This window comes from Stegodyphus dumicola, chromosome 4, assembly GCF_044657685.1.
Source record: "Stegodyphus dumicola isolate Sdum_Otavi_A_Nest chromosome 4, ASM4465768v1".
NCBI lineage: Eukaryota > Metazoa > Arthropoda > Arachnida > Araneae > Eresidae > Stegodyphus > Stegodyphus dumicola.
The window spans coordinates 88,551,893-88,572,239 of record NC_140771.1 but is presented as its reverse complement, the minus strand read 5'-3'; the positions used below and the strand labels follow the sequence as shown (position 1 = coordinate 88,572,239).

The 20,347-nt window shown below is 31.3% G+C and overlaps 1 protein-coding gene across 6 annotated transcripts in view; it reads left to right on the top strand.

Moving 5' to 3' along the window:
- vap (RAS p21 protein activator vap) overlaps positions 1 to 20,347 on the top strand; it is a 138,485-nt gene that overhangs the window by 83,506 nt on the left and 34,632 nt on the right. For 5 of the 6 annotated variants that reach the window (XM_085815183.1, XM_085815181.1, XM_085815180.1 and 2 more), the window contains 6 exons: positions 956 to 1,032; positions 1,170 to 1,342; positions 4,421 to 4,580; positions 11,214 to 11,356; positions 11,483 to 11,598; positions 19,267 to 19,353. In XM_085815183.1, the coding sequence (XP_085671309.1) occupies positions 956 to 1,032; positions 1,170 to 1,342; positions 4,421 to 4,580; positions 11,214 to 11,356; positions 11,483 to 11,598; positions 19,267 to 19,353 (756 nt within the window). The remainder of the gene's footprint in view (positions 1 to 955; positions 1,033 to 1,169; positions 1,343 to 4,420; positions 4,581 to 11,213; positions 11,357 to 11,482; positions 11,599 to 19,266; positions 19,354 to 20,347) is intronic. The other variant, XM_085815179.1, reaches the window with a different exon arrangement.

Here is a 20,347-nt window from a genome sequence, read left to right as displayed (position 1 = left end):
AAATGCTCGACCAATGGATGTGAACCAACCCCTCTGATGCCACAGAATGCTATTTTAGGGAAAATTTTATAAACATGCTTTTCTTCTGCTTAAATCATGTGGAAAATGTACATATAGTAAATTAGCTTTCTTTAAGGTGTTCCGTGTGATAATCAAATTTATTCAATTTTATTTAGTGATTTTAATTTTATTTAAATATCTTCATGATTTTTTCTTTAAATCTTCTGATTTCCTAAGTAGAGTTTGCTGAATGCATATTGTGTTATAGTATATATATAATAAATGTAGAATATGGTGAGTGGAATTAACTTATAGCACATAATAGTTTGTTTCTGATGAAAGTAGATAGATCATTTGTCATTTTGAAATTCATTGAGACTTTGTATTCAACATTAATGCCTAATAAAAGTTGGCTTTCATTATTAAATAATGATTAAATCAATTCCTCTTTCTTCCTTATTCTTCGTGAAAGGTGATACCTGTTTGGAAATCATGGGAATTGGGATTTCAATGCTAATCTTTTTTTCTGATGTGTATTGAGAAAATAGTGTTTTGGGTTTTAAGAAATATTTAAATTATAATCATTCTGTTTGTCTGCTGTTGAAATTATTTATTTTATTCTTTTTAGTTTTGAATGTATTAAACATACAAACTTGTTTTCTTTTTATGTTAGAGCTCAATTTTTTTTTCCTCCCGCATGAGTCAGAATTTCTTTCTTTGCTTCATGGTTTGTTGTATCTCATATTTTTCAATTTTATATTTGTGTCAAAAATTAAAAACTTATTTCTTAATTTTGGTGAAGAAATTTATTTTAAGGCTTATTGTTTTAAATTATTATTATTAAAAATATATGAAAAAAATTAAATTAGATTTTTATTAAAAGCAGTCAAAATCTTAATTTAAAAATTTGTTTAGTTTATTGTATTTGACAATTTGTTTGATACTGTTTTTCTAGAGACATTCCATCTGATATCACATCTTTTGCTATAACACTGTACAATAAAGGAAAACGTTCTAAAGATATGGAAATAGGTAAATTTGTTCTTTGGTTTTTCACTGTTAATTGACTAATTATATTTATCTTCAATAATGTATCATGTATAATAATTAAATTAATGTTTCATAATTTATGTATCACATAATAAAATGTCATGCTAATTTTTTACTAGCGGATGTGACTGTAGAATTAGAAAATTTAATTAGTGGTGAAGAAATAGAAGATTGGTTCCCTCTTGGTGGTCTGACACCTCCTATTCGAGAAGACTGGGGTTCTTTGCGTGTTAGAATACGCTACATTCATGAAGTTATAATGCCATTAGCTGAATACAATGCACTAAAAGAGGTATTAACTGTGATTTATTATTACGTAATGAATTTTTATTTAATAACGCTAATGGTAGTTTTTCTTACACATGATGAAGTTTTCTTTTCAATGTCCTAAGACAATGGGATGAAAGTATGCACCATTGCTAGAAATAGGAAAAGAGTGTGTTGTAACTTATTGAGACATATTCACGTCATAAAAATTGCATTGGAAAGGTTTCCATAGCATCTAATGATATTTTTCAGTTGTGCATATAAATTTCATGTAATCATATGTAATAGCTATATACCTGGTTTCAAACTTTAGTTTCTACATGATGGTGTTTTGCCATATACTGTGAGGGTTCTTCATATGAGGATCTCCAACTCTTTAAATATTGTGATCTAATAGTTCTAGACATTTTTATGAGCAATGCATGTAAAGTCCAACGTGGCTATGCTGTATTTAGGAACCTGGTTGATCGATTACAGGTGATATACATGAACTGATTGTACTGCTGTTTTGCAGTATGTTATGTGAAATGTTTACGTACAGTCACAACATTTTACTAACTTTTATGGGAACCTCATCTCTAATGCAGATTTTAGTCTATAAGTGTGTCTTAATAAATGCAAATCCTTTTTTTGTTTTTAACAGTTCTATTATATATTTGTGATTTGTTGGCATAAACACCATTGGACTGAGCCTCACCTTATGCAGGCAAAACAATTGCAGAAATTTTATATAAGTGTTAATGCTTGTAGGAAAACTTCTCATGACAAACTGTGACCATTCACCACAAAGTCATCAGTATTTCTGAAAAACTAACAAATATTAGTACCAAAATGACTTGTCTAAGGTAAGCATTACCATAAAAGACTAAATTCATCTGCGTTTTACTGTATACATATTTGGAAAAATTTTTAATATAAAGATTTTTGCATCCTATGAAAAGTCAGAATTGCAGAATGTTATTATAAAAATATTTCTCAAATAGCATTACTAGCCTGAAATAATTTTTTAATAATTTTCCTGTGACTTTAAAAATTTTTTTAATCTAGGTTTTTTTTTTATTTTTAGTCATTATATATTTTATTGATAAACATAGTTTGGGTAAATCACAGCCTTAAGACCCCCTGAAGTCTTGCTAATATTTTATTCAACAAAAACATTCTGTGTAATAGGTTAAGGGGAATATCTTAATATTATTAACTTATGCTGTACTATAAAAGTGCTGCACTTATGAAGCACTATAAAAGAGAGAGAACAATAAGTGGTTTTGAATACTAAATAACAATAAGTGGTTATGTATAAGTGGTTGAACAATAAGTGGTTATGTATTTTTTTGCTGTTCCTTTGGATGCAAAGCTTCAGTGTGCCTCATGAATAAAAAGGCATTGATTTGAGTAAAATTCTGAATTTGACAAAGGGAGATCTGTGGCCCTTAAAGATTATGTATTACCTTTCCAAGAAATCAGTGCTCATACTCAACTCACCATGATAAGAATCAGTGAGTGTAAGAAGAATCAATTAGCAGATGGGAACAACCAGTTTTGTAGCTCACCGAATGAGAGAACAGCTATATTATGCTCATGGTAATGACAGCAATATTAAGAAACCTAGCATATAAAGATTTTGGTTGCACAACAACATGTGTCAGCATGTACTGTTCGATAATGTCTACAGAGAAGGCAAATCTTTGCAAGGCATCTATTGCCTAGAGCAATACTATTACAGTTGTATCTGAGTCTGATGACACTGGGACAGACATCTTGACTTTTGTATTATGAATTTTCTTGTGTTTATGGTTTGCAATGTCTTTTGATTTTACTACGGCACCCACATAAATATGCATTGCTGCCACAGTCAATTGCCATTGCATGTCTGAGTTCTGCAGTCTGTTTATTTAAGTTTTGAATGTCTTCAAGTCTGCAACATAATTTTAGGACAGATTGTGATTGCACATGCTTTGCAATGTTCACAAATTTTTTGTTGTTTACTTGGTCTTCTGCTGTCTAGACCTTCCTATTCTCTTTGTATATTACTCACTGAACTCCTATGGTCAGTGGTTGGTAAATGAGTGACCCAGCATTGCCTACAGCTATGCCAGAGGAACTTTGGCAAGCTATGGGGGAAAACAGCAGGGACTAACATGTCCCAAGCACACATTTAAAGCCTTGGTTTTTCAATTCTAAACTGTATTGCAGCATTTATTGCCAGCAAAGGGGGCTACATAAAATACCAATTTTTTTCATAATCTGTGAGTTAAACAGAGCTAAAGTTTTAATTAATTCACCTTTGCACCTTATTGTCCAATAACTATAACAGTGATATCTGTTATTCATGATGTTGCATTTTAGGTGGCTAGCATTGTAATCAGACTTAAAACAACCTGTGTATATATTTATGTGGTACTGTAGAAGACTAGATATTTATAATTTTTTAATATCTTCAGTGTCATAGCAGAAGTATATTTTCAATGGTAACTTCAGTTTTGAGAGCAGAAATTAATCTTAAAAGAACAAATCTGAGGAATAGGATCAATGTTTAAGAATGCACACAATTTTTTTGGGGGGATGCTAAAAAATCTTGTGCATATTTTGAAGAAGGAACTAATTGCATGATTTTAGATATGACCTGAATATCTCTTCAAAGGATGAACTGTTCTGCCCATATGCTTGTCTTATAAATTTAAAACGAAACTTGTTCTTTGCTCCATGTTGTTTATGTAACAAGATTTTTACATTAACTAGTATGTGAAATGGTGCTGTATTCTTTCAGTATGCTTAGTAGTGTCATTCTGGATTACGCCTGAAAGTTGGCCATTTAGAGAATGTATTAGTTAACCAATGGTGTTTTTATCTTAGCCACAGCAAAATTAGTCTCATTATTTAATTATCAAACCATGTATATCCTAATTATATTAGGAAGCTGTAAATAATTTGTATAGCTTAACTGCACAATTCTTTAGAATTTTTTAAATACATTTGTTTAATGTAATGTTTTGATAAAAATAAAATGTTTGCAAATGATACATACATTTTTTTCCTGGAATCAAAATCTTAGGAAGTTATCAAATGGTGTGATTTTGAAGGTTGTTTTTTTGTTTTGTTTTAGCTTATAATGGAGGAAGATTTAGAAGTTGTGAGTGTTTTAGCCGATTTGTGCCATAGGGACCGGACTCCTCTTGCAAATGCTGTTTTAAGAGTATTTAGATTTGAAAGAAAAGAAGCCATGTTATTAAAAACTATGAATGACCGAGAAATACAAATTGAAGGTGATTTTTTATTGCTTATAATAATGTGTTGTCTATTTTGCATTGATGTTATTTTCAGTAAATAAATATAATTATATTAATAATCAAAAGTTATTGCATTATTTTTAATTATTATGATCTTTAATTATATAGTAAACTATCCTTAGATTTCTTTAAACTGCTGTAAGATATATTACTTCACGCTCAAATATTTATTGAAATGTAGAATTTTGTGCTTGATTTGAATCTTTAATCCATAATTGTGTAAAGTACATTTTTTTACTAAAATTAAACAATGATAAGGTTTTGTGCATTTATTTAACTTTAATTTTTATCCACTGAATGTGAAAAATAACTTTAAAATGTCCGTTTTGATTATTTTTATCAGTTTCATCAATTTTGATATTTATAGAAAAAATGTAAATATTTCATAACTTTTCCTTTGACAATATCATTTTAGAAAAGATACGTTACCAGACTCTGAATTGCCATCAGATGTTGTCATTCAAAAAGAATTGCCAACACTTATTTTTGGTAGAGAGATTTTTGGTAGAGCTGGTGGTTGCAAATTTTTGCTTTTTGATAGGCAACTTTGGCAGTTCATACTGATAGGCAAACCTTTGAATACAAATATTAAAAATTTAAAAATAAACAGCTATTACGTTGATTTACATAGTTGATGAAAGTAGAATATTATGCATTTGACCAGGAAATAATGTATTGAGTACAACATACACACATTTGAATGTGAAGTTAAATGTAAAAAATATGTATAAAATAAATATAATAATTGGAGTGCACATTTTAACGTATTTAGGTATAAAATTCTATGCATAAAATATTGTTACGAATTTGGTATTTAAAAAGCTAATGTTAGTTCAATTATAAATTAAATGGTTTTATTTCTCGCGCAGTACAGCGCGTGACGAATATTAAAAGAAAGCTAAGCCAGAAAAATTAAAAATACAAGAGCGCGTGCGTTAAATAAATAAATATCTCTTTTTGATTTCGAGAAAGTACTGGAAAATTCTAGCGCGTGATTTTAAAATCTTATAAAAGGAGGAAAACATCTCAGTTTGTAGTAGTTGCTTAGTTTGTTGTTGTTTAGAAAACTGCCGTTGTTGATTATAGCGAATTCGCGGATTAGCGTTCTTTAGCTGTTTTGAATTACGTTCTATTGTACATTTAAGTAGTTAAAAGATAACTACTGTGAGATATTGTGATACTGCATGATAATTTGAGAAAATTTAAGCATTTCTGTTGTGATAATAATAAATTTTTGTTCATTTTTCATCGGACTTGTGCATTCATTTCATAACGAACCCGTACGCACGCAACAATATAAAGAATATAATGAAAGTACTTTATGTGTGTAAAATGCTGTCCATAGAAGTTATAAATAATTTAGAACAAAAAAGGGAGATAGCCAAATTAAAATGTCAAATAAGAAAAGGCTATTGGCTAATTAACACATTAACGTGCAAATTATTTTAGAATGAGAATTTTTGAAAACTATTTTTAAAGTACATTTCATATATCGTAAATAAAGCAATTATGAAGTTTTATTAAATTACCGTAATTAGCAGTTCAGATAATAGGTGATCTATAAATAGATCGCTAGGCACATCTGATAATAAAAGAACAAGTAACTGCCCTCTGATCTTTTGTTTAAAAAATGACAAATTTAATTTTAAAATTTTTTTTTTTTTTTTTTTTTTTCAAAATTAAAACCAACTAAAAAGATTTAAAAGAAAAAAAATATTTTGCTGATTTAAACTTCATTAGTTATATTTTTATTGAGCAAATTAGCAATATTTAAGTGTGATATAGTGGAAAACATTTAACACAAGGTTGTGTACAAAACGTAATAGGACTTCCCTTACATTTTTTAAACTAGCGCCTTCTTTGGTTTCATCTTTTACCTATAACATGGTCTTTTCTATTGAAATATATAGAGCCTATCACTTTGGTCTCGATGATATTACCAAATTTCTTCCAATGCTTTTCTTCGAATTTGTTCCTCAATTTGAAGTACACAACAGCGATATGTCTTCAGATGTCTTTTATACCCTTTTTCGCTACTCGTGTTCCAAGCAGTTCATTCAAAGTTTCAGGAGTATTTTCAAAATTCTGCACACCACAGTATAAGTCAAAATTATAACAGTAGCCCTTTACTCTATGCATGGCCCATGATTTATAGCAAAACTGATTTGCCTTTAAGAAATCGTTTGAAAAAATGATAACCGTAATATCTAATGATCATTTCACCAACAGACAAATTTATCAAAAATTCCAAATTTTGGAAAACTGTGATTAAATATGCTTGATTAATTTTCTTATTTTGAATGCCCAGTCTGATTTTTGCATTGCTGCATAATTAGTGTTGGCAAAATGAATTACAGATTTAATTTCTAAATCATTTAGAGGAACCGAAATTAAAAAATAATTTCTAAATTATTTTTTACTATTGGTACCATGAGATTTTTCTCTGACCAGTAATTATGTTCATTATGTAAAGTATGGTAGCCAGAGAAAATCAACAAACCAATAAAACTCTTCAACTTAGCAATTGTAACTGAAAACTTTGGCTTATTTTTCCACACTTTCACATACCTTTCTGTTTCATTTATTACACATTCGTAAAATTCGGAGGTAAAAATTCTTCGAAAATTCCAAATGGATTCATATTTTCTAAAATATTTAAAATGCTCAAAAGATTTTCACCAAACAAATTACCTTATCTGTTAACCCTTTGACGCTCGTCAAATTTTTTTCTCCTCTTCTTTCCGAAATTTTTGAGTGAAAATCGATTGATTGCTGATCTTTTACCTCTAAATAACACAAAATGATTGCAGAATAATACATGTTTTAGGTCTTAGTACTTTAAAATTTTGCTTTCAATGAGACAAAATAACTTCCTTTTATTAATATAAAAAACTTTAAATTTCAAAAGTTATTCATTGCACATCATGATTTCTATCATAAACAATAAAAAATAGCAATAATTAAACTGCATATATAAAGAAAATCCTCTTATATGTATGGCATTTGCTTTGTGGTTTGAGGGTGCGACCACGGCCCCACTAGAGCATTGTGTCATAATGCTCTAGAGGCTCGGTGGTCCCGCCTTGAAACCACTGCTCTTCACAATGGCGTTTGCTTGCTTCTCAAATAGGAATCTTTATTTTTACCCGGATATAGATAAGGGGTTTTGAAACCACAGAGTTATTTTGTTAGTAAACAAATAGTAAAAAGGTCTTTCTTTTCTAGATGCTTTTCTCTGACCTCAACATGCTTGCTCCCCAAGCTAGTATTGTGATTTTATAAATTATTTCCTGTGGTTTAAATTTAATGTAAATATACTTTGCTATAATTAAAAATAGAAATCGCTTAAAATTTTATTTAAATTAAAAATATTTTCTGAATATTTTGGGACAAAATACGAATAAAATAGGTATGAATGGGAAACAAATGATCCGTACCAAAGCCAAAAACACTGAGCCCCCTAATTAACATAAAAAACCCACAAATTTCATGTGTCAGATGAAAAGAAACTAAATAACGCTGGACATATACCAGTGAAATTTAGATCCAGGCAGTATACATTTTGTAGCACAGGGAAGAAACCTCATAGAAGATACACGTGCGAAACGGGCAATGTGGGACTATGCATGTACCAAAAAGACAAAAATGCTTTGAACAGTGTCACAAAAAAATTTGTTGTTTGAAATTTAAAAAAAAAAAAAAAAAAAAAAAAACACCGAGTCTCTTTTTATCCTTATTTTACTGAGTTTTTTTAATCCATTTAGCCAAACGTCCTTATTATGTAGGTACTTATATTTTCACTGCTACAGAAAAATTACTTAAATGTTTATTAATTTTTTCTGACAATTTACTTTGTAAAATAATGTAAAAAAAAACTATATAGAATGCAATTCTTACATACAATTTTTTTAAAAATTCGTAAATTTCATCATTTATTGGAAACTTGCACGGAGAAAGGTAAGTTCCCCCCCCCCTTCTACCTCAGTAAGTTTCAAAGTCCTAAACGTGATGGGATTTCACAGTGCGACCACCACCCAGAGAACAATGGGCAAGAGTAGAGTTTTTTAAATTCATATATTCTCTGTCTCTACGATCATAATATTCAATTTCTGCAGTTTTTAGTTAAAAAATTATAAAAATAATATCGAACGCATCAAGGGGTTAAAAGCATAAGTAGGGATACTTTTTGTCTAATTTACTTTTGGCTGCAATTTTTTTTTATATATATAATTTCAATTTAATTCTCTTTTATTTTCATTTTCATTACTGGCGCTAGATGTAGATGGCAGCTGCTTTAATGTTAGGTCCAAAATCATTTATGCTTTTCTCGACAGAATGATCATTTCACCATCATCAAAGCACTCTTCGTCAGCTAACTCTTCCACCTCTGGCAGTAAAGTAATGATATCTGACTCAGTCTTCTAAGAAAACATATATTCTAATGCTTCTTTGGTGGTGTGAAACACTTTATACCTGGACATTTTGGTAAAAATGAAAAGGGAGAAAAACAGTATTACCCTGACACCCAGTGATCTATTTATAGATCAGCATGTTTAAGCTAAAAATTTAATTATAAGAACAGTTATCTTTCTAATCTAAATAACACAGAACAATTAAAAGGGTATTGAAAATGTAGAACACGTAAGAAAAGTATAACTTACTTTTAAATATTTTTCCGTTGGATACAAAATCGAAAGCTGTGCTATGAAGCATCACTTGGTTAACTTCACGTGTAATCTGCTGCTCTTTTCTGGAAAAAAATGTTTCAAAATGTCTTTGGGGGTATGGCTACATGTGTAAAGAAATCAGCTAGTGACAAAAAAAAGTGATTGAAAAATATTGTTTTCAATGGCCTTTCTAAAAGTAGGTGATCTATGAATAGATCACTGGGTGCTTATGGGTTAATGTTAATAATTTTGAATTACATATTTTATGTCTTACATGTATTTTGCTTATATTCTTATATCTTAGATATATTCATTTGTATATATAACTAATATTTCACAAAGACCAGAAATTGAAATTCATGATAAAAAAATTTCAAATAATTATATAAATGGAACAAAGAATTAAAAAAAATATTAAAACCAAAACATTTCAAACCAAGGAATCATGTGAACACCAAACACTCTGTCTGACCTAATACTTTAGGGATTTTTTGAAGTGATGTTAGTAATGGAAATATATCCAATTTTCTTTTAAAAATGGATTTAGAATGGTTTGCTTCTCTATTTACATAAAGTAAACTCAGTAAGTTTGCTATTTGCATATTATTGGGATTTATTTACAAACAAGAATTTCTCATCTTCTGGCATTTTATGTAACATAAGTTTCGGATTTGAGGATAACAAAAAAAGTTTTCCTGTGAGATAAACTCATATTTATAACCTCAAGTTTGATATTGTAAAAATTAATACTAACAATGAGCTTAAAAGAAGAGATTATTAAGATTTGGTTTTTATCATGTTTACGTTGAGACCAACGATAACCCAAGCCCAAAAGCGGCTGAGCAGTAGAATTGCTGAACACCGGTAGTTTGGACCTGGGTTCAAATTCGGACAAACGGGCTAGCTGCATGGGCATTTCTGTGGTTTTCCCATGTGTATACGAGCCAGTTTCTCTTAGAAAGTCCTCTACGAAGGCATCCCTCCCCTTAGGCCAGTAGTCCTAGTTTGCTTTGCCAAAATAAACTAAATCAAACCAAACCAACAGTGACTTGAATAGAAGAAAATATTTAGATTTTGATTCTGGTTTGTCATCATAACCTAAAATTGAATGAAAGCTAAATGTGTACTTACCCATGTATAATACCAGAAAGAATACTTAATATCTTCATCTGTCAAACACGTATTCATTCATAACATTAATGTTGTATAGAGTTAGTTACATATTTATTCTTGTTATTTTTGAATTCATTGTAGAACAGGACATTAAAGGAAGTTATATCTTGAAACGTCACCAAAGTCACTAGTTAAATTTCAATGTCAAGCTCGCAGAATACTATAGGACATTGTAGGAATGAAAAATGTCCATCTGTTTTTAAAAAAATGTGCTGTTTATTCAACCTCATTCATAGGTATGATAATGAGATATTAAAGAAGCATAAGGACTTGCTGAAGAAAACTATAGCGCTGAATTGGCATAGGACAAAACGTTACCAGGTATGTCTTGCAACCTTCAGTCACATGTGCGAGCATAACACTAAAGAGGGAAGAGAGTTAGGGAGTTTCAAAACTGGTTTATTTATAGTCTTTTTAGTCAGTGTCTGTTACCACAGTTGAAATGGAATTTGCAGAGAAAATGTGAGGACTTGCTTTTACAGATTTGTTGGAAGTTTCCTACAACAGAGATAAATTAAAGGCTTGAATACCATACTTTCAAGCAAAACTAAACAAATGTGTTTTTACTTCAGTGTAAAATTTGTAAAACTCTTGGTGAAAAATTGTGATTAAACATATTCCATATTTGGTATGCCAAAACTATAATATTATGTTAATTTTTGAAAATTCATGCATGTAGTTAAGAATATGTATTATTGTTAGAATAATGTATAATCAGTTTCATTTCTGTGCTATAGTTCAGTATAATCAGTTTTCACATTTGTTGTAGAAGATACCACAACGTTGTTCAGATCAGCTTCTCTTACAACAACTCTAATGGATCATTATATGCGTTCAACAGCCAATGGATTCTTACATCAAGCAGTTCAGGATTTTATTCTGAAGGTCATGGATAGTCGTCAGTCATGTGAGGTTGGTTTATGGAGTGGTTTCAGTAAATGTATAAAAATAGATTTTCTTCATAGATATATTATTTATTGTGTTTTTTACTACCTTCAAATATTCATAAATTTCTGAAAGCTATTTTATATATTTCAGCTGAATCCCAGCAAATTAGAAAGCCCCATTGAAGCTTGCACTAATGCTGAAAATATGTTAGGTCTTTTAGATGAAGTTATTGAATCTATATTCTCATCTATCGATGCATGCCCAAGGTATGAACAAATTATTTTTTATGCCAATTTCTGTGATTTGCAGTTCAAGAAATGTAAATTTTGTCTTGAAATAAAATTAGCTGTGTAATGTATTGCTACACTATTATATTTAGTGCTTGTCGTCTGCAGTTTATTTTGGGAATTAAAACTTTTTTTGCATCATATTCATAAGTACATATTATTATGAAAATAGCCAAGAAACAGTTTTTCATCTCCCCCCATTACAAGGCAGAAGAAGTCATTTTGGTTTGTAAGGTACACTCAGTCCCCCCCCCAAAAAAAACTACTTTTCTATATCTCCCATTCTACTGGGCTGATTCATGAAATTCAGCTTGTTTTTCTTTTTTTTTTTTTTTCATTTGGTATATGTTACATTGTAATTTAAAATATGTTGCTTTCTTAGTTTCTTTAATAATGTAAATATCATCTTATGAACTTATGGAATAGAAGTTTATGAAAACAGGAACTGAAATAAGTAATTATAAAAATTTAACTGGCAGAAGTTCTTTAAACATATGTCTTCATGAGTAAATCCAAATAGTTGTCTCTTTCAGAATGTTAAAGTGCATCTGTCTGCTGGGTGAAATAAGTACTACAACTGCACATACACAGAGGTTCTGAAAAGTAATAAATTGGTTTGGATAAGTCTGAAGCTTTATTCATTAAAAAAAGAAAAAGAAAGAAGGGGGAAGAAATATCTTTGTTTAAAACTCATAAGGTATTTTTCCCACCTTCTTAGTGTAGTGGTCATCACACTGAGCTGGTATTTCAGAGGTCCATGGTTCGATTCCCGGCGAAAGCAGCGTTAATTTTTCAATCTCTCTTGCTTCCAAAAAATCCTAATGTCTCTACAAACTAAGACTTAATATTTAGAGAATGTGTTCCCTTCTCCCTATAAATTAAACATTCATAAAATAAATATCATCAAAATGATATTAGTGTCCTGTTCTCCCAGCATGTCAAATATTTAAGTATTGCATTAGGCTTTGAAGCAAATGGTTCATAAATTTCAAGATGTTTAATCCATGTTTCACCATCTAATAGAGCAAAATTATGTTTTAACTACTGCTAATAAGCTATTCAACTACAAAACCTTGCTATGTCCCATAATTACCTGTATTGTTCTGGGCTTTTATATGTATAGGACATATATTCTCCTTTAGAATTCAAAATATTATAACTTCATCAACTGAATGTTATACATTGATGCCTTAGAAAAGTTGTGATTCACAAAGAACTCAAGCGTTCAACACAGTATGTAGTCTACTATGAAAACATACAAAAAATCCTACAGTATTATTCGAAGGTTCAATAATGAGTTGATTCTTCTTTAGAACTATGATACTTCTTACTTGGTCAAGAGAAAAAGATGAAAGATCTGTGGTAACTGGCAACATGTTGCGTTGTTGACTCCGTGTGAGGATTAGTAACTGATTAAGTTCCTATTTTGTTTAGTACATTGTTGAAGTTGTTGAGTACCTACTGCATTAATTTGAACTCAAAACAAATTTTAAACCATTACATATATATAATAATATGGAAAACATAGAATAATTAATGTAGGTAAGATTACTGTCCTCGTTATGTGCAGAGCATTTTGGCATGTTGTTCTAATGGAAACAATCTTCAGACTGAATTAGCCACACCTCCTTAATTTCTTAGTTGTATTTTACATCCTCTGATTTGTTATATCTGGAACGATATCAGACGGAAAACAAGATCATTAGTTCGTCTGCTGTCCTGAAATCGAAAGAGGCTTTGACAAGAGACGCAGTGCTAAAATCTCTTGATACTGGTTGTGAAGTTACCTCTCTTGTTCTGTCAACTGAAACAATGTGTCTGCGATGTCAAACCATGTCGTCTGACACATCATAAGAGCTGAAAACAGTGACTTGGGAGACTGCACACAGGATTTTCTCATCCCTGTGTGGTTCACTGCATACTACCCTTCCGGTATCATCGTGATGGTGCGTAAAAATCAGGGAAATGATATGTCTGCCTGAACGAATTTGACAAGTATTTGGTTTGGTACGATGGGCAGATCTAGGTTTCAAAGTATTAGGAGAGCAAGTATCCATGTTGATATTCAACAGAAATGCTGGTTTCTTCACCTGGTCAGTTGAGACTGAAACAATTTTTCCATGAATAGATAATTTGAATGCTTTTTCACCATGTCTGAGAACTTTAAAAAGGCACTTGTACAGTGGTTGTAGTGGCCATCGTACTGCATCACATTGCACTAACACATTTGAACACATTTTAAAATCTTAATGAATAAACGCTGCCTTTGCTTTATGTGATCCAATTGGTTTGGGTTTAAGGTGCTGTGTGCAACTTCAAAGTGTCGAAAAAATCACCCAGGAGTTTAATGGTAGTTTCATACACAAGTTCAGCAGGTGTGGAGCTGATGGTTTCTTTGAGAGCTGTTCTCAACCCAAGTAGCACAGTTGGTAAAACCTCTGTCCATTTTAGGGAATCATGACACATTAATGCAGATTTTAAAGGATGGTGAAATTCCTCAATGAAGCCATTTCTTTGAGGATCGTAAGCAGATGTGCCTATTCATTGCACACCTAAGAGTTTAGTTAGAATCTTTAAACATGACTCAAATTGGCATCCTTGATCAGTTGTAATAGTAGCTGCAACACCAAAGTGGGCGATCCAGTTTGCATAGAAGGCCTCTGCTACCGTTATCGCTTGAATATCAATGATGGGAATGGCTCCTGTCCATCTAGTAAACCAATCAGTAGCTGTTAGACAATACGTGAATCCATTGGAAGGTGGAAGTGGTCCAACGAGATCCATATGAATATGTTGAAATCATGTAGAAGTTTCTCTAAAATAATAGTGAAGGGGCTGAAGCGTGTTTGTGTATTTTAGATTTTTGCCATGAAATACACCATCTTGCCTAGTTCACGATATCTTTGTTGATATTTGGCCATGCATATCGTCTACGAACTAATTTTCATGTCGTTTGAATGGCTGGATGAACTGAATTATGTACACAATTAAAACACATTTTTTAAAATGCCTTGGGAATATAAGGTCTTGCTATGCCAGTAGATATATCACAATATAATTCTATTTCTGAATTTGGGATTTTTTTTTTTTTTTTTTTTTTTGTAAAGAATTGTTAAAGTATTTCTTTTAACTTATCATCTGTTGATTGTGCTTGAGCAATTTCTTCATGATCAATAAGACCAGTAACTTTAATTTCATGAATGCGAGATAATGTGCCGGGAACATTATTATCAATTCCTTTAATGTACTGAATATGAGTTGTGAATTGAGAAATGAAATCTAGTTGACGAGTTTGATGTGGGGAGCATTTTTCAAGTTTTTGTTTGAAAGCAAATATTAATGGTTTGTGGTTGGTAAGTACTGTAAATTTGTGCCACTTTAGCATGTATCTAAATTTGTGGATGGATGAGTATATTGTTAATAATTCTCTATCATAGGCACTGTATTTTGCCTCAGTGATTGTGAGCTTTCTAGGAAAAAGTGCTAGGGGTTCAAGTCTTTGTTTAGTAACTTGATTTAGAGGTCTGCCAATAGCATAGTCAGAGTTGACTTAAAGAATGAGAGATGCATTTGGCAAAGGATGTGCTAACAATGTAGCATTTGCTAACTGTTGTTTAGCAATTTTCAAAAACTTCACTTGTTTGAACAAACCAAGAAATTTTGTGATTGTCATTCTTTTTTGAACCTATCAAATATTAGCTGAGTAGTGCGTGATTATGTGCTGTATATGGCAGGTACCTACAGTAAAAATTTAGTAAACCTAAAAACTTCCTTAAGTCTAACATTTTCTGGTTTCTTGAAGTTCAGGATTGCATCCACCTGTTCAGGTAAAGGTTTAGTGCCATTCTTGGTTATTAAATGACCTAAGCCTAAAACACATTTTGAACCGAACTCCCACAGCATAGGAACCCCCAAAACACATTTGAAGTAATGAATTTAAGTCCATATTAGTTTAGTTTGTATAAAACGTTGGAAATATATTGTTTATGAAGTGTTTCATTTTCTGAGAATACTAGAATATCATCTAAGTATGTGTAACAAAAATCTAGTCCTCGCAACATTTTGTGAATGAAATGCTGAATGTTTGAGCAGCATTTTTGAGTCCAAAATTTAAGCAAGGGAACTCAAAAAGCCCGAAAGGGTACCCCTCTTTTAGGTATGTGCTTTTCATAGCTGGATATATGATGAGAAGTTCTTAAAATGTCTAATTTAGAAAACACTGTTTTACCATGAAGAGATTGAGTGGGAAATAGAATATAATCCAAAAACTGTAATTGAATTTTATGCTCTGGAATCTCCAACTGGTCTAATGCAGTAGTCATTTTATGTACTACGTGTAGAGGTGATGACCATTTACTCTTAGAGAGTGGACAAATTCCCTGTTCTATCATAAATTCAAACTCCATTTTTGTTTCCTGGTGAACTTCAAGTTGGAGCCATCTTGCTTTGGAGTGGACTGGTTGTCCTTTAGTTTGTACAATGAAGCATGTAATGTTTGATTGCTTTGCTATGAATAGAAGGATTAGTTAGTTTTGGAAATTTTCTAAGAATTTGGTGATATTGAGAGCATTCCCAAACAGTCTTAACATTAAGTTGAGTGTTGTGCTCTAAGTTGCCGCTTTAGCAAGAGTTGTTAAAGTATCGATGATCTTTTTTTATAATTGACTACTAATCCAAAATGGGGGTGAAATCAGCACCTATTATGGGAATTGAAACATCAGCTATTATGAAATCCCATTTAAAAGTTCGCCTGAGATCTAAAGTTAAATTTAGTTGTTTTGCTGTATTCTTAATATTAATTCTTTAATAATATTTGAAGCAAGTAACTGTAGTGTAGTAGCAGTGATATGCCTTCGTATTGGCGCTGGCAGGCAGGGTATGTCACTACTTGTGTCAACAAGAAACTTCATGTTTGTCATGTGTAATCTGTGGCTGCTAATCCAATATCCATGATTTGTTTCGGAATATGAGTGGAATTTAATTTTGCACCTGAAACGAGCATGGAGGTGTACATTTACAAGCATGAGTTTTAAACTTTTGGTGATAAAAACAATAACCAGTGTTGGCATGATTTGTGTGCGAATAACATTGCCTACATTTTTAGCAATTGCGGTTATCGTGGTATCTTGGATTTTTATTGTACTGTTTTCGAGACAATTGTTCAACTTGCTTAGTGAGATTCTCTATCTGAACTCTTAATTTTGTTCATTATTTGATGCTGCGCAAACAGTGAGTTGTGCGTCTTTTGTGATTTCTGAAATCTTATCTGCTATCTGGGGTAGATGAATTAAATCTTTCCAAAGATGATCAAATTGCTTGCATGTTGGAAGGAAGTCTTTGCATCCACAGGAAGTCATCATGTATTTTGTTTAATGCTATCTCTTTCATTTGTTTCAAAAGGAAACTAGGTTTTTTTTTTTTTTTTTTTTTTTTTTTTTTTTTTTTTTTTTTTTTTTTGTCACCTAATTGTAATTCCGATAAAAGTTTACAAATTTTCTGTATTTCAGAATCTTGAAACTCTGTGATTAGTCTGTTTTTTAAAGTTAGATATTTGTCAGTTTGAGGAGGTGTCAGTATTAAATCTCAGACATGCTATAAAGTTGATGTGTCTAAATTTGCTACAATATATGAACATTTCATGTTATTGTTGGTAACTGTAGCCAGATAAAATTGGATTTCATATTGTCTTAGCCATAATATGATATTGATTTCCAAATGGCAGGTAATTTCAAGGTTATTCTATGAACCTGATCAGTTAAAATTTCATGTGGCTGTGGGTCTGTCACTTTCCTTGAACAGTGTTCATTGTCTCCACAACAAAAAAGGGGGGAATTTTATAAGTTTCATTTCAGTCTCTGAGAGTAAATGGTCAGTGGCCTTCCTAATTAGCTGTGTTTGACCACATTATTTATAGGCAGTGCAAAATGCAGGGAAGTAAAGAAAGAGACATATCTCCAAGTTCTTTTCATCTATTTAGTTCAGTGCAACAGTGAGCACGTGTGGAAAATATTTTAAGAAACACAGTTGAATATAAAGTGCACGATAACTGTACACAAATTATTGAATGTACGATTCTGTACACAAAATCACTACACAGTTGTCATGTGATCACAAACACCATTGAAAGTGAAATTTTGATACTTCTGTATTGGAGACCACCTTTAGCAAAAATGGATGCCTTTTCAGATTTTTCAGGGAAGTCCTAAGCAGTGTGAAGGATCAGTGGCTTGGCATTTCTTTTATTATCCGCTGCATTACATCAGGCTGTGTAAGAGATGTTTCTTAGTATTAAAAGTTATCCAATTTATCACAATATCTGTATGGATAGTTTTGCTGTGCAGTTCAATTTCCAGATGACCCAGCAATTACGTGAAGATGCATTTGGGTTTGCAATTAGTGAAGCTATTGCGGTATAGCTGTCAGATGAGTTGATTATTGTTTAGTTCGTTAATGTTGGGAGCCCTTGTCACCACTGTGGTAACTGGCGGCAGGTTGCATAGTTGACTCCGTGTGAAGATTAGTAACTAATTAAGTTGCTAGTTTGCTTGTTTAGTACATTGTGAAGGTTGCATAATACCTACTGCATTATTTTGAACTCAAAACATATTTATCACAAATTATGAGAAGCTCTGTTACATATGTATATGGAAAACATAGGGCAATTAATGTAGGTAAGGTTACTGTCCTCGTTATATGAGAATTTTGCTAAGGGCGGGTCTCTCTAGTTGAGAGTTCCAGAGCATTTCAGCATGTTGTTGATGGAAACAATCTGCAGATTGAATTAGCCACACCTCCTTAATTTTTCATTTGTATTTTTTACATCCTCTGATTTGTTATACCTGGAACGATAGCAGAAGTAAAACAAGATCATTGGTTCATTAGCCCTTCTGAAATTGAGAGGCTTTGATGACAGACACAGTGCAAAATCCTAAAATCTCTTGACGCGTGTTGTGGAGTTATGTTTCTTGTACTGTCAACTGGAATGAAATATTGTATCTGCAATGTCAGACCATGTCGTCTAACATATCATAAAAGCTGAAAACTGACTTGCGGGGACCGCATACACGATTTTCTCACCCCTGTCGTTCGCCGCAGATCATTTTGAATGAAGTAAGCAGTTAAAAGATTTACTTCTGCTATCAATGGTTCAACTTTTATGAGTTTTAACTAGCAAATTTAAAGCTGCATGATTTCTTTTAACAGAAAAACATTAATTTATGTTGTTTTCCCCTTTCTTTACATGCATGCGTTTGGGCACTTTGTCATTTTCTTTCACACCATTTCGTGTCTAAACAAGTATTCACTTCTGATTAGACACTGCTAGTCATTATTTATCTGTACTTGCATAGTCTAATATTCTCAGTTTACCTAGTCTCTATTCCCCCTCCATCTTCTCAATTGTTTATGCTAGAGTATCAAGTTGATCAGACATTCAACCCTAATGCTCAATATAATTTGTTTCTCATCATGAATGTTGTTTAGCTTTATATCATATGAATAATTTTTCTGGTATAATGATTGTCTTAAAATTTAATTAAGATTGGTTATTAGCATTAACTAATCCAAATAGTTTAATTCGTCACGTTAATGCAATTATTAACCAAACTCTCTCTTTTTTTTTTTTTTTTTTTTTTTTTTAATATTTAGGACACTACGCTACATCTGTAGTTGCCTGCAGAAGAGTGTTATGGCTAAGTGGCCAAATGATCCATTAGTGAAAACACGAGTTGTAAGGTAAATCGTTCAAGTTTTTATATGAAAAATTTATATGTGATGATTATTTTAAATTTCAAACATAAATGGGAAAAAAATTGTGCATATATATCTATTTATTATGAATACATGCTTGCTCATGCAGTGTTTTTTTATGCATTTTTCGTGAGATATTTAGAGTGAAGAAAATATTGTCTGTTTTTTGCTTGGAAAATAGAAAACTAGAAACATATATTTGCACCATCTGAATAAGGAAGCAAAGAAAGTTGTTTAAAAATGTAAAATAAATATGGCTATAATTTCTGGATGCAAAACTTTGCTTCAGTTTTTCATCCTTTTGATGTCTCAGTTAATATGCTTTTTGAAAGTTTTACTTGAGTAAAAAAATAGAGGTAATTGCAACTTGACTCCCAGAAGTAATATATAATGTTTTAAATTGATAAAGATGTGTGAAAGGGTAGTGGAGACATGGAATTTAATTTTGCTAAAAGTTTTAAGAAAACAGTGGGCTTTCCAGTGGACAATTTTTGTATGATTAAATCGATGGAAATTTGTTGTATAATGGCAGTATCAATTAATTTATGATATCATTTCAGTAGTCATTTATCAATTCAGTTTTGTTTTTATTTACTGATGTATAACAGAATTGGACATTTTGCATGCTATTTATGGTGAAACAATTTGAATTGTTTAGTGAATGTAATTTTGTTTTTAAATGATAAGAAATCGTAATTTCACATTCTTATGAAATCATTGTTTTCGTTTAATCAAATAACCTGCAAGCGTATAATTGATATAAAAAATTGACAAATTTTTCACCATTTGATTTCTGATTAATTAAAAATCTCGAAAAAACTGTAGATATACACATGGAAATACGTTTGTCTTTCTAGGTATATATGTACACACATACATAGTAAAAATGCATGCAAAAAGTGCCTGAAAAAAATGTAACATCATTACAGCGTATATTTAAGAAATTAGAAGAAAGAAAACATTGGAATGATTTTGGCTT